The sequence below is a fragment of the Podarcis tiliguerta genome, assembly GCF_965153285.1.
Source record: "Podarcis tiliguerta genome assembly, chromosome: 2".
Taxonomy (NCBI): Eukaryota; Metazoa; Chordata; class Lepidosauria; order Squamata; family Lacertidae; genus Podarcis; species Podarcis tiliguerta.
In genome coordinates, this window is record NC_139535.1 from 57,132,152 (window position 1) to 57,145,938 (window position 13,787).

Consider the following 13,787-nt stretch of genomic DNA (forward strand, 5'->3'; position numbering starts at 1 on the left):
ACACTCTCAACATTTGCAGAAAGGTGTTTGTCCTTGACAAACAGTACTCATACCACTGTTTTGTTAATTCCCTGTGCAAATCTTGACATTTACTTGTTGAGAATATCTAAACAATCTGGAAGATACTTACTACCTTCTGTTTGGATCATAGAGATGCTAATAAATAAATAAAAGCCTGTGGTTAAGAATAACTGTGTGTAATGCAAGCTAGAGAGAATGGAGTGCTGTTTACAAGAGGACAGAGTTGTCACTAAGTTAATTTCCCCCCAAATTGCATCTCAGACAAACTGCCTGCAATCAGAGCATAATTATAGCTCTGAATTGGTTTTGTGTTAAGATTCCAATATAGTGTAATTTAGGGTTAGGGCATGACAACCTCTACAAAATAACATGCTGTAATCAGAATTATATTTGTTCTGAAACAGGGAAAATATATATTGCTCAAAACAAAAAACTGAGGCTTTACGCTTACAAGTAAAAAAAGATCCAATGAACTCATCCAGCAAATGTTTGTCTGTCTGTCTGTCTGTCTAATATATATTCCAGGCTAGAACTCGTCTTGTTTAATCTTGCCCAGAGTTGGCTTAACTGTATTTTGCTTACTTTGTATTCTAGTTGCTCTCACTGATCTGATTGGTTGCCTTTTCTCAGCTTGAATTAATTCAGTGTAAATCAATATTTTGCTCATATGTCTCCTTCTGAGACTTGGAGGTGACATTGTTATCAGTAGTTTTTTTTAATGCCAGAAGAGGCAGGGCAAATCCAGGAGAAGGATTTAAAACACAGAAATACTGCTTTGCAGCCATATCTCCAGAGCCCTACAGTTCTTGAAAGCACATGGGTGAAGAGTATACGCAAAACTGGTTGCGTATCCGCCCCCACCTCCAGCTGCAATTAGAGTTTCTGGGCATTCTGTCTAGTGAACCTACCTCTGTTGTTTCCAGTTGCTCATGGCAGTGTATCCTTATCTATCCCCCCATTAGGGAAACACCTTGTTGAAAGTTGAAAATGCCATATCAGGGGTAACCAGTGTGGGGTCCTCCTTATGTTGTTGGGACTCCAACTCCCACCAATCTCAGCAAGCATAGTCACCTTGGCAAAAGCTTCCATTGCAGAAGTAACAGTTGAATCAGCTAAGTACATGTTTGCTGCTCAGCAGTGGCTAAAGGGTACAAAATTTAGGAACAGCCAATGAGAAGCTGCATTTTGATATTCTGGTACTTGTTATCTGTAAAGTAGTTCTTAACCATAAATAAGTGCAACAGCTGAACTTTCAAATAAGCCAAGCAGACTGTTGTGCACATTGCCATAGCTGAACTTCAAGCACAGAAGTTTTGTGCAGAAATTCTTTCCTCTGTGCAGAAATTCTTTCCTCCGTTTTACTTAGTCATTTCAGATAGCATTTTGATCTTGCCATAATTGCTTTCTCATCCCATATTGTTCCACACACCCAACCACTACTGCTCCTACTCTTAGAGCATGATCATATTAAAAGCCTTCCATCGATGCAGAACTGAGTGTATTATTATTATTATTATTATTATTATTATTATTAATACCCTGCCCATCTGGCTGAGTTTCCCCTGCTACTCTGGGTGGCTCCCAGTCGAGTGTTAAAAACAATACAGCATTAAATATTAAAAACTTACCTAAACAGGGCTGCCTTCAGATGTCTTTTAAAAATAGGATAGCTGCTTATTTCCTTGACATCTGATGGGAGGGAGTTCCACAGGGCGGGCGCCACTACCAAGAAAGCCCTCTGTCTGGTGTCCTGTAACCTCACTTCTTCCGATGAGGGAACCGCTAGAAGGCCCTTGGCGTTGGATCTCAGTGTCTGGGCTGAACGATTGGGGTGGAGATGCTCCTTCAGGTGTACAGGACTGAGGTTGTTTATCATCATCATCATCATCATCATCATCATCTCAGTAAAGTGCCAAGACACAAAGATGTGCCTTAATTATCAAAATGAATGCCACATACTGGTTTAGGAACCATAGATTGCAACTACCTTTTTAAGGTAAAAGTGGTGGCTCAGATTTGACACCTGTTACTTTTATCAGTGATTTGTCAACAGGAGTGTGGCAAAAATAGTTGGCAGGGTGTCTGTTTGGTTATGGCAGTAAATGCGAATAATTGTGCCGTCACTCATTATTTACATCCAGTGCTCCCCGTTTTCTCCTTCTGATATTTAGATTTTGGGGAGGCAACAGAAATCACTGCAATCTTCTCTTCTTTTAACTTGTCCAGGTGGTTGAAGTGTATGGCCTCCTGGCCCTGGGGATGTCCCTGTGGAACCAGCTGGTGGTCCCTGTCCTCTTCATGGTCTTCTGGCTGGTGCTGTTTGCTCTTCAGATTTACTCCTACTTCAGCACACGGGATCAACCTGCCTCTAGGGAGAGGCTACTCTTTCTCTTTCTAACCAGGTAATTAACAAAAAAGTCTGTAGTGGGCTGTTGCTAATCTGTGCTGTGTAAAGCAGCATGGCTGGCTAGAACGTTATACTCTAAAACATATGGAGGGCACCAGGGTGGCAAAAGCTGTATGCACCTGTTGGCATATACACCATCATAGAAGTTTCTACACGTGTGACAGGGCTCACCTCACAAGCAACAAAACCTGCACCACAGAGCATATGCCGGCAATCCTTCCCACCTTATTTTTTAAAGGAAGAATTACAGAAATTGGGAGATCTTGTTTCTGTTAAACTTCCTTGCCCCTCCCCCCCCCCAGTAAATGGTTTCCAGGAGGAAAGCTAATAGAAGGCTTCTTTGGCAGGTTTAGCAGCCAAAATGATCAAAAGTGGTTGGCACTCTACCCCAAGGAAAGGATCTGTTGCACTGTGCTATGTGAAGTCATTGTAGCCTTTGTCTCTTGGGGCCTATTGCAGTCTTGCATGTTCCAGGAAGAAGAAGAAGTTGGGTTTCATTGATAACCAGAAATAACTATAAACGGTTTAATGAGATTGCAGAGTAACACATCAGAATGGACCCAAACCCTCATGCGGCAACTTAATTTCTAATTTTACAATTATATTAGACTTGTATTGTGCAGACATCCCTGGGCTACTGCAGACTGATACTGGAAATCGTGTAGAGAAAATACCTTGCCAACTACTAATGGAAACCTTGTATATGTACCCTTCAATGTTGGTGCCCCACCACAATTGATTTCTTGTGTCTAATATTTGGCTAAATGAGAATTGATGTAGAAAAGCATTGGTTTAACCTTGCATGTAACTGGACTCTTTTGGATTGAAACATCAATGAGCAAACTAAAAGTATTAATTTCTATTCGTCAATGAACGACTTGTTATCAAAATATAAGCGGACTGGACCCCCTGCCTCAATGGTACTATCTTGTAATACACATCTCCAATAATATCTCCCAATAGTTGAATATTGCTTCGTGATACGTGTGTACATTTAAGACCCATTCTGAGTAGAAATGCTTTAGGATTTCACTGCTAGGCTAGATGTGTAGCTTCAGCATTAGTATTTATAGAATATGGCAATAGACTGATTCATATTGATATTCCCCTGCTTACCCCTGTCTCCATTCCCCTCCTATTCTTACTCTGTTGTTCTCCTTGTGTCTGTTTTAGCCGCATCAAACCTCTTCTGTGTATCTATGCACAAAGATCTAATTCAGCTGTATTTTCTCCTTCCTAGTATTGCAGAATGCTGCAGCACTCCCTATTCCCTCCTGGGTTTGGTGTTTACAGTCTCCTTCGTGGCACTTGGAGTCCTAACCCTCTGCAAGTTTTACCTGCAAGGCTACCGAGCATTCATGAACGACCCGGCAATGAACAGGTAAGTGCACAGCAGAGGATGCTTAAACCTTTGACAACTTAGGTTGTGTTTAGTTAGGCTGAGCACAGCATAGTGTAATCTTTCTAAATCCCGCTCGCCACAAAAATAGCTTACTATATTGCTCAGGTCCTACTGTTATTGGATTTGACACTGAAATATAGGCTATCTTGTACCTTTCCCCCTAAGAAACATGCTGCTTAGCTCCTTTGCAGTGCATTCCAAGGGGATTGCAACTTGCTCAAGTTTTAGGTACACGATCACAGCTTTATGTGCTTGGCTGATTTTTTTTTTGGCGGGGGGAGGCAGAAGAGCAGGGGGCCATTGGAGATCTAGCAAGAGCCTCCATAGCTCACACAGGCACTTCCCAGAGCCCAGTAAGCAAAGCAGAGAGCTTTAAAAGTTCTTTTGCACATCTGATGGTAATTTTTCTCCTAAGCTTTTATTGCATTATCAGTTTGCTTCACTTTTGCCTTTTATATTTTTTGCTCCCTGCCAGAACACCCCAACCTGACAGGGTGGGAAATCCTCTTCAAGCTCCTCCCCCAAAGCTTTGTTTTATAACACAGGGGTGTAGGACTTGTGGCACATCAACTTCAACTAACAACCATTGGCCAGAGCTGGTGTAAATTGCAACATCTGGAGGGCCACAGGTTCCCCATCTCTCCTTCAACAATTCTTCTTACTTCATCCTGCAGTTTCTTTGTGATGTTTTAATGAATGTACACCTGCATTTGCTCGCCATCTTGATGAGTAGCCCTAGTCGGTTGCCCTTGGCTCTCATGTCCCCGGTTTTAGATTGTAGGCTTCTCAGAGTTGCACCTGGTGTTCCTTAGCTCCCAAAAGCACCAGGCACATTGTGATATCATTTTGTGATACGTAATAGCCTGTGTTCTCCTCCCTCCCTTCATACCACAGTTTCCTTCCTTTCTCTTCTGTGTGCCAACCAAAGTAATTTTGTTTCATCCTGAAAGCCTGTTTAAATTACAAGGAGAGACAGCTGAAAATAGCTTCCTTTCTCCAACAATGGCTTGGCATAAAAATAGGAATTGATAAACATTAGTGGTACAAAATTTCTAGAATGCTGAAATCTTACATTGTTACATAAGCATATATATTGTACTCAAAAATGAACCAAGAATCAAAGAGATCAGATGCAAAGAGATCAGATCCGGGATCATTTCAGGTGAAGACAAGATGTCGAAAAACATTCTCTGGTACCAATATTGTATTTTACAGGATATGTGCAGTTGTATTAAGTCTCACAGCTCTGTAATGTAGGGCCCATGTGATCATTATTAATTCATATTAATTGCTAGTGATTACATTTGTCCGCTGCCCTTCACTGTAAGGTCTCAGGGTAGGTTACATCTAGAAGAAAAATACAAGGCACCAAGAAAGATGAAAAACAACCCTTCCCCCAAATACAAGAGCATTCTCTGTAACCCTATCAGACATACAATTGTATTTATATGCATTTTTATTGTTGAAGTTCTTATTGTTAAATCATTTCAGGATGTTTTATGGGAAGCGATTCATAAATTAGATAAATGAGTAATATTATATGTATCAACTAAATAGTTTAGCTATCAAAGGCCGAAAGAAAAGTGACCGCCTTAAGTTGTAGAGAAGACAGTGCCTGACACACCTTTCCTGAAAGGGAGTTCTACAGTTTGGGGGCCATCACAGAGAAGGCTCTACCATGGCCACCACACACATCCCTCACACCAGCCATTTTATGGATGGTGACTTGCCTAAGTCTGTCGAGTCAACAGAAATTTGAATTCCAAGACCAATGCACTGTATTGGGGATTTGCAGCTGACAGCCAATGTCTCGAAAAAGGATCAGATGCAAAAGACAACAGAAACCCGCAACATAGTTCTATGTTACGTTGTACAATTCTAAAATTGAGCCGAGTTCATTAATACTACAAATGTTATTCTTGTTTCCCTCCCCCCCCCTTTTTTCCTTTTATGTGATGAAGAGGGATGACGGAAGGAGTCACACTTTTGATTCTGGCTGTGCAGACTGGCTTGATTGAACTGCAAGTTGTTCACCGGGCCTTCCTGCTCAGTATTATTCTCTTCATTGTGGTTGCGTCCATCCTGCAGTCCATGCTTGAGATAGCAGATCCCATTGTCTTAGCTCTGGGAGCTTCAAGAGACAAGTAAGCTGTGCATTTTCTAGTGGTGTCTATTGATTCTTGCTTTGCCAAGTAAATATATGTGGGATTTTGGACTATGGGCTTGTTAGTTTAGGCACCAAACTATGGCTTCAAAATATGAGAATGAGCATTCAAGGGTCATCAGGCTCACTTACTCCTTCCTTTCTTCATGCATGATGATTGCTTTGCTGGTTGAGGCAAACTCCTGCTTGCCATTTCCTTTGAACTGATCAACTATGGGGCTTACGATCCTGGTTGGCAGAGCATGCACAAACCATAGTTTGTCAGTGTGGGCAAAACAGCAAGCAGAGGTTTGCCTCAAACTTGGGAATACAGGAGCAAACCACTGCACAATGCAAGGGAGAAGGGAACAGCTGATCCCAAGGCTCATTGAAATCTTAGTCTCTGTTTCATTTGAACCAGCCCTGTGAGTCTGGAAGGAAGGCTTAGATCCTTAGCAGCTGAAAAGAAGTGGGATACAGATACTCCCTGTTCAGTCCTCTCTGCTCTCTCTGGTGCTATTTATAATGTATGGGAGTAGTTCTCAGTCTTAGTAGTCACCGTATTTAAATGCAGCTATAAAATACTAAAATAATGTCATGAGGATTAACAGCTCTTCTGCTAAATGTCTGCCTAAGTTTATTTTTTGTGTGTATGTTCTTATGTAGAAGTTTTGAATAGTATATTGAGTTAGCACTGAAAAGGAGCAGCATGGCAGGAGGTGCAAAGGGTGGGAATTGGAGTATGGAACCAAGTCGACCAATAGCAACCGAATGAATACATAGCAGAAAGTGAGCACAGCAACTGAGGACCATAAATCAGAGGAGTGGGGAGAGAAAACCTTAAATGTGTAAGGGTTAGAAACCTGAAGTTGATTTACTAGAACAGCAAGAATTTGGGACTAAAATTGCTTTAGTGTCGCATCTTACCTGTGACCTAATGCATAATATTTGAGGGTTTTTTAAAAAATGTCCTGGTTAGAAGCTCTGGCTTTTTGTACCTTGCCACCGTTCCCTGTAGCTTTGTCTTCCTCTCTTCTGTGTAGCCTGAAAGTGTGGTAAATAAAAGAAGGCTTATTTATATCCACTGTGTCTGTTTGTTTTGCTTAGAGGTTACTTGTGGCCAGCACAGGTTGTTGGAGCATGTTAAATGCTAAATTTATTAGCTGAGGGAAAAGGGAATATCAGAGCTGCGGCATGCATAGCTGGCTCCTATAAATTGGCTCTGCTGGCAGCAGGCTGTAACTCAGCTCTGCCAGGTACAAACTAGGCTGGGGAAAGAAGATCTAGAAATGGCTATGGGTGGTGTCCTTAAATTTTAAGATCCAGATGTTGCGCCTTGGTATTTTCATGAATTAAAGATACAGGAGTATGCAAGTCCTCTCTACACAGACACTGCTGTATCTCGGAGTTGTGGGTTCCTTTCCTTCAGGAGATAGCGATATATCTGTGTGTTCGCTTTATGCTTATGTACTGTTACAGAGAGATAACCCCTTCGGAGGGTGGGGCATGCAGTCTTCCTCCATTGAAGTAGGTCACGAATGAGAGAAGCAACATGGCACTCAATAATGCTACTTTTATAAAGCTAACTGAGTGCTTTTCCCCCATCTGCTGAAACGAAAGGACAATCATGTTCAAAAGTTAAGTGGGTTGTTACATAAGAACATACAGTGGTGCCTCGCAAGATGAAAAGAATCCGTTCCGCGAGTCTTTTCGTCTTGCGGTTTTTTCGTCTTGCGAAGCAAGCCCATTGACGGATTAGCGCTATTGACAATTTAAGGGCTAAAAACGGCTTTTTAAGGCTTGGGGGATTAGCGGTTTTGCTGCTAAAATGCTTTTAGCAGCTTAGCGCTTCAGGAAAAGGGGTTTTGGAGCGGGAAAAAAAATTCAAAATTTTTCGTCATTTTTCGTCTTGTGAAGCAAGCCCATAGGGAAATTCGTCTTGCGAAGCGCCTCTGCAGACGGAAAACCCTTTCGTCTTGCGGGTTTTCCGTCTTGCGAGGCATTCGTCTTGCGGGGCACCACTGTAATATGTGCCTGCTGGATCAGGCCAGTGGCCCTTCTAGTCCAGCATCCTGCTCTCATAGAGGCTACCTAGATGAAGTCTGCCATCTGGACATGAGTGCAGCGACACTCTGCCCACCTGCAGTTCTTAGTGTTCAGAGCCATATTGCCTCTGACTATGGAGGTAGCACATAGCCATTGGTGGCTAGTAGTCACCAATAGCCTTCTCCCCAATGAATTTGCTTAATCCTCTTTTAAAGCTGTCCATGTTGGGGGCCATCCTTGCCTCCTGCTGGAGCAAATTCCACAATTTCAACTACACATTGCATGAAGAAGTGCTTTCTTTTACTACTTGTCTTTAATTTTCAAACATTCAGCTCCATTGGGTGTCCATTAGATGCTGGGTTTCTTCCGCAGGGATTGTGATGGTCCCCACCGAGACGATGCTGCTCAGCAAGTCACTGAAGACTAAAGCCAGGGCCCTTTTTAATTTTAAAATTGTGTTTCTTTTTACAGGAGCCTTTGGAAGCATTTTCGCGCTGTGAGCCTGTGCTTGTTCTTGCTGGTCTTCCCAGCTTACATGGCCTACATGATCTGTCAGTTTTTCCACATGGACTTCTGGTTACTGATCATCATTTCTAGCAGCATTCTCACCTCCCTCCAGGTAAGGTATAATGGCCTCCTGTATGCTGTTAATTATTTTTTAGTTCGTACCTGGCAGCAAGGCCTTGTGTGGAACAAGCTGGGAAAGGATTAGAAAACCAGAGCTGGAAAGCAGAATGCAAAGTGTTGACCAAGTTGCTGTTGGGAATACAGACTGAAAGAATATGTCTTTTCCATCAAGCTTGGTCTGCGTTCCAGGCCCAAGTATAGGGCATTTGTATTTACAGATTGTAATGGGTGGCATGACAGATACACCAATTTAGAAAACTCCCATTACTAAGGAAGTTTAAACATAAACCATCTATGTCAAACAGTTGGGCACAACCCAGCTAAAGCAGAGCACTTTCCATTGATTTTTAACAGCAGAGTTGACCTTGTGCTCAAATCTCTCCTGCTGAAATCAGTGAGCCTTAAAACTACTTAATGGCTGGAGTGTATCTAGCAATATTACATGTAACTTAAGCTATCCTGATCATGCCATAATGTATTTGTGTTGAAACTCTTAACATTGAAATTCAGACTTCCACTTAAAATACATAAATCATTAATATATAGTGTTCCACTTTTTTTAATAAAAAAAATTAAGCCTTGAGTTTGTCTTGTTAAATATATCAATTATATATTTATCATTATGCAAGTGCATTGTTAGATTAGGTATCTATATTCTTCACCGGTGCAAACATAATATTGTGAAGTTCTAGCTTTGTGACTCAGTCCCCTTTTTAAATCAGTGTCATTTTTTCTTGCTCCAGGTGCTTGGAACACTCTTCATTTATGTCTTGTTTATGGTTGAGGAGTTCAGGAGAGAGCCGGTAGAAAACATGGATGATGTCATTTACTATGTGAATGGCACCTATCGACTGCTGGAGTTCCTAGTGGCTCTCTGTGTCGTTGCCTATGGTGTGTCGGAAACCATCTTTGGAGAATGGACTGTGATGGGCTCAATGATCATCTTCATTCATTCCTATTACAATGTGTGGCTTCGTGCTCAGTTGGGATGGAAGAGTTTTCTTCTCCGCAGGGATGCTGTGAATAAGATCAAATCACTGCCCACTGCTACCAAAGACCAGTTGGAACAACACAATGATATCTGTGCCATCTGCTATCAGGTGTGTAGCTCTTCTGAAATGGTACTTTTGTGGATGTTGTTCTGTTTCCTTATGGTATTTTGTTGGAAGAGCTGGAGTTTATGCCTTTGAATTGGGTTATAAATGAATTGAGCTGGGGAATTTATTACTACTGTTACTACTGTTACTATTGTTGTTTGTAAACCGCCCTTCATCCATCAATCTTAGGGCAGTTCACAACATAAAATTGCAGTACAATTGTCCTGTTTAGATACCTGCAGGGCTAGCACTTCCACCTGTGCAATGGAGGAGTGGGAGCAAGGCTGCCCCTTCACTATGATTCCTGCATTGCAGGGGGTTGGTCTAGATGACCCTTGTTCTATAATTCTATGATTTGCCAGCCTGTCTGCACAATGACCTGACATGTATGATTCTTCCCTCTGCAGATGAGTAGTAGATAGGGTCATTATATTTCCAAGACTTCAAATAGTATACTCACATCACACATTTTGTTATGCACTACTTCCACCGTGCAAATTGTAACACCAGCCCAGTTAAATGTTTGAGCTGGCCTAGTCTCTTCACCAGTCACAATTAAAAACAAAACAAAAAAAGTGGTCAAAGGCAGAGGATGCCTGTAATTTTGTAAAATGCATCAAACATAGTTTTTTAAATAAACTAAAGCTTCACATTTTAATTCGTCTTGAAGTCATATCTTTTGAAACAAATGTAACTGCTTTATAAAGGATCTCACTTTGACAATTGTGCCTGAAATAAATTGTGTGGTGTGTATGCTGATAAGCTTGCACTGGCAGCTTGCTTTGCAGCCGATGTCTGCAGCCACCCAGAGATGCAGGTAGACTGTTGGGTTCCTTCGCACACAGTCTCAACTAGTTTCTCCAAACTCCTGCCCAGTGACTTTGCAAGAACAATTTAATCTCTGAGGCCTGTTCACTGCATCCCTGAAGAACCAGTTGGGCAGAAATTAAAAGGCCAATTATCTAAATTAGATCTAGTCTTTTAAGTGAGCATTAATAATGAAGTTAAAATAAACCTGGAAGCCACACTTCCACATTTGTGCTTTAAACTCCCCAGAAACTGTCTTTTCTTCCTAAGATTGCGTGTTGGATCTGAATGAAGTGGTTGAATTGATGGCTCTTGGAATACAAAGCTTCTTGTACTTTCCTAGCTACAATTTAGGAACATCAAATCCAAGCCACAGGTTACTAGTAGAGGACATGTACTGCATATATAAGGATCCAGGTTCAATGGAACTGCCAGTGAAAAATGCTTCAGGCAGGCATCTGCATATTTTGGCTAGTCTTGGTAGCCAACCAGAAATTGTGCCAGGAACTTGCTGCTCTTTCCAGGGATGGTACCCTCTGCCTGACCTCATGCTGCACCCCGACAATCAGTGTGAGGGACCTTCTCCAGCACCAAGCTTGGAGCTGAGGTTGGGGGCATTCCAGCAGTCATGCTGCACTTTTGAGGAACCCTCATTACCTTGGAAATAGAGCGCCAAAGCAGCAGGCCCTTTCCAAGCTTGGAACTGGAAAAGGGGAGTGGAGATAATCTTGCAGTTGTGCTGCGTTTTGAAGGCTTTCAAAGAACTTCAGAAGCCCAGTACACTGTCCTCATCTCCAAGAGCGCTGGCTCCTGGGGGCCAAGGCACTATGCCCCCCATCTTATTTTTTAGGGGGCTGGGCCCCCCAATATTCAGTAGGCTCCACATGTGACGTCAGAACATCCCATCAGACCCCCTCAATTGTCTGGAGAAGCTGGCGCCTCTGCTTGTCTCCCTTTCCTGTTCAAAGGTTGGGAGAGTGACTTATCATGCTAGCCAAAGGGTGATGGGACATGCTGTTTCTGCACAGAATTGTGCCATTCATCCAGCTGTGTCTATGTAGTTCTTGCACTGCAAATCCTTAGTAATTAAAATTTAGCCTACTTGCCTAGAATGAAATATTATGCTTTGTGCTCTGCTGTTCTCGTGTGTTACTAATGCATAGATATACATGGGCAGTTGGGTCATTGTGGTTTACCATTTAGCAGTCCATGCTGAGTTTTAGGGTAGCTTCAGGACTCTGTGTGTTTGCTTGGGCGCTGTGTGATCCTTCTGCCTTCTTTCTTTCAGGACATGAAATCTGCTATCATCACGCCTTGCGGCCATTTCTTTCATGCGGGCTGCCTTAAGAAATGGCTTTATGTGCAAGAAACCTGCCCCCTGTGCCACTGCCAACTTAAAAACCCCACTCAGCCCCCGGGGCTAGGATTGGAGCCCGTGCCACAACCAAATCCCGGAGCAGAACAAAACACTGTTCAGCAACAAGCCACTGAGCCCGCCGGTGCAGAGCACCAGGAAAGGGCAGGAGGCAAACCTAGTGACAATGGACAAGCTGCCAAAGGATCAGGCTCCCTGCAGGACTCTGTCAATGTGAAGGATGACTCTGTCAGTCTGGACACTGCGTCTTCCAGTGAGTCTGGCCAGGGGGAAACTCCCGCCAAAAAGCCGGCTGAAGAACGGGAAGACGTTGCAACGCGAGACCTAGGGAGCTGCATCCAGAATTGAACTGGCGGGCGCTGGTGGAAGAATTAAGCACTCCAGGAGCTCCTGATTTGGCAGACGGAATCTTAAACCCTTTATTTGTCTCGAACAAGTTTTAACTCTCAGAATGCTGGCCAAAATGTATTTATGATATCCTATGCTGATTTTCTGTGAGCTGCTTCGTTTACAGGGCTGCCAGTGGGTTCCACTGGAAACTACCTTAGAAGCTGCCACCATGTTGCAAAAGGGCAGAAACTGGAAATCAAAACTGAGTATTGTTGGAAGGGAAAGTTGGGCGGCGGGAGGTGGGGAACAAATGTGAGGATGTTGGGGTGTGAGTGGAAAGAGAGGAAGAGAGATTAAAATAAAAGACAGTGTTGTTTAAATGGAAAAGGGAGAATAAAATTCAAGGGCAATAGAGGTTTGAGTCCATATCCTTGGCCTTGTCTTTCTACAGTGAGCGGAGCTCAGTCGAGAACAGTGACACAACTCCTGTAGATCTCAGAAGTAACAATAAACAAATCAAGGATTGTGTTGGGACAGGGCAGCACTCAAGTAAGTCGAGTGTGGTGCTTTGGGCATGTCGGGGTAGGGCATTTGCATTCATGTAATCTATAGCAACTCTTGAATTTTTATGATGGAGTCTTAAACACTTCAATGTTTTAGAAAACCTTTTTTTGTTCATGAACTTTCTGGACAGCATGGGCTGTGTGAAGTCATTAAAGCTCCGGTGAACTTTCTGTCTGGCCTCCACCAGTGAGTGCAAGAGAGAAATGGGAGGAGTTTTATGGTGCTGATTGAAGCCTCTCAGTGCTGTTGAGTTCTGTGTAGTGTTTAATTTCTTGCAGATGAATTGAAACAGTATTAATCTCCTGGCAATATTTGCACCTTTGGGAATGAGTACATCAATTGTATGATCAAACGCCGCAAATGCCACTCCTAAAGCTGTTAATAGGATTTGCACCTTTTTCTTCCCTTTCCCCCTTCTTTGACAAAAATGTGTGTGTATTTAAATTTTTACATTCATCATGGCTTTCAGGTAGAACTAGGGATGTGGGAGGGATGGGAGCTGGCAATTTTTTATGTGAATTTTGATATGAAAAGGAACTAGTCACTTATTTATACACTAGGCTTGGCTCAATTTTTTGTTTTTCTCGAGAGTTGTTGTACCTAATGTGAAATGTGACATTACTTTATTTTTTAGTAGTGAATTTGGATGTAGACTGACAGACATAGCTGAATGTCTCAATAAAGTACTTTTGAAGATTTTTACATTTTGATTGTCTTGTTCTTCCTACATTGCAGGATTTTAGACTAGATTACACTTGGGATCCTTTCAAACTCTACAATTCTAGAATTCTATGGGTTATGAACTGAAGCTAAAGTTGCAATCCTAATAATTTAATCATATATACTAATAATAAACTCATTATATGAGTGCCTATCCTTTTTACAGCAATAATGGCATCATCCATACACAGGAAGGCAATATAAGGCTTAGGAAAACCCTAATGTTTGTAGGAGTTGTAAGACTACAG

At 42.3% G+C, this 13,787-nt stretch overlaps 1 protein-coding gene across 3 annotated transcripts in view; it reads left to right on the forward strand.

The window, feature by feature from the left end:
• Window positions 1-13,521, forward strand: part of RNF145 (ring finger protein 145) — a 58,450-nt gene extending 44,929 nt beyond the window's left edge. For all 3 annotated transcript variants that reach the window (XM_083422896.1, XM_083422895.1, XM_083422894.1), the window contains exons 6-11: window positions 2,248-2,423; window positions 3,669-3,809; window positions 5,792-5,974; window positions 8,491-8,638; window positions 9,390-9,746; window positions 11,839-13,521. In XM_083422896.1, coding sequence (XP_083279022.1) covers window positions 2,248-2,423; window positions 3,669-3,809; window positions 5,792-5,974; window positions 8,491-8,638; window positions 9,390-9,746; window positions 11,839-12,273 — 1,440 coding nt within the window. In that variant the 3' untranslated portion in view covers window positions 12,274-13,521. The remainder of the gene's footprint in view (window positions 1-2,247; window positions 2,424-3,668; window positions 3,810-5,791; window positions 5,975-8,490; window positions 8,639-9,389; window positions 9,747-11,838) is intronic.
• Window positions 13,522-13,787: the final 266 nt, after the last annotated feature.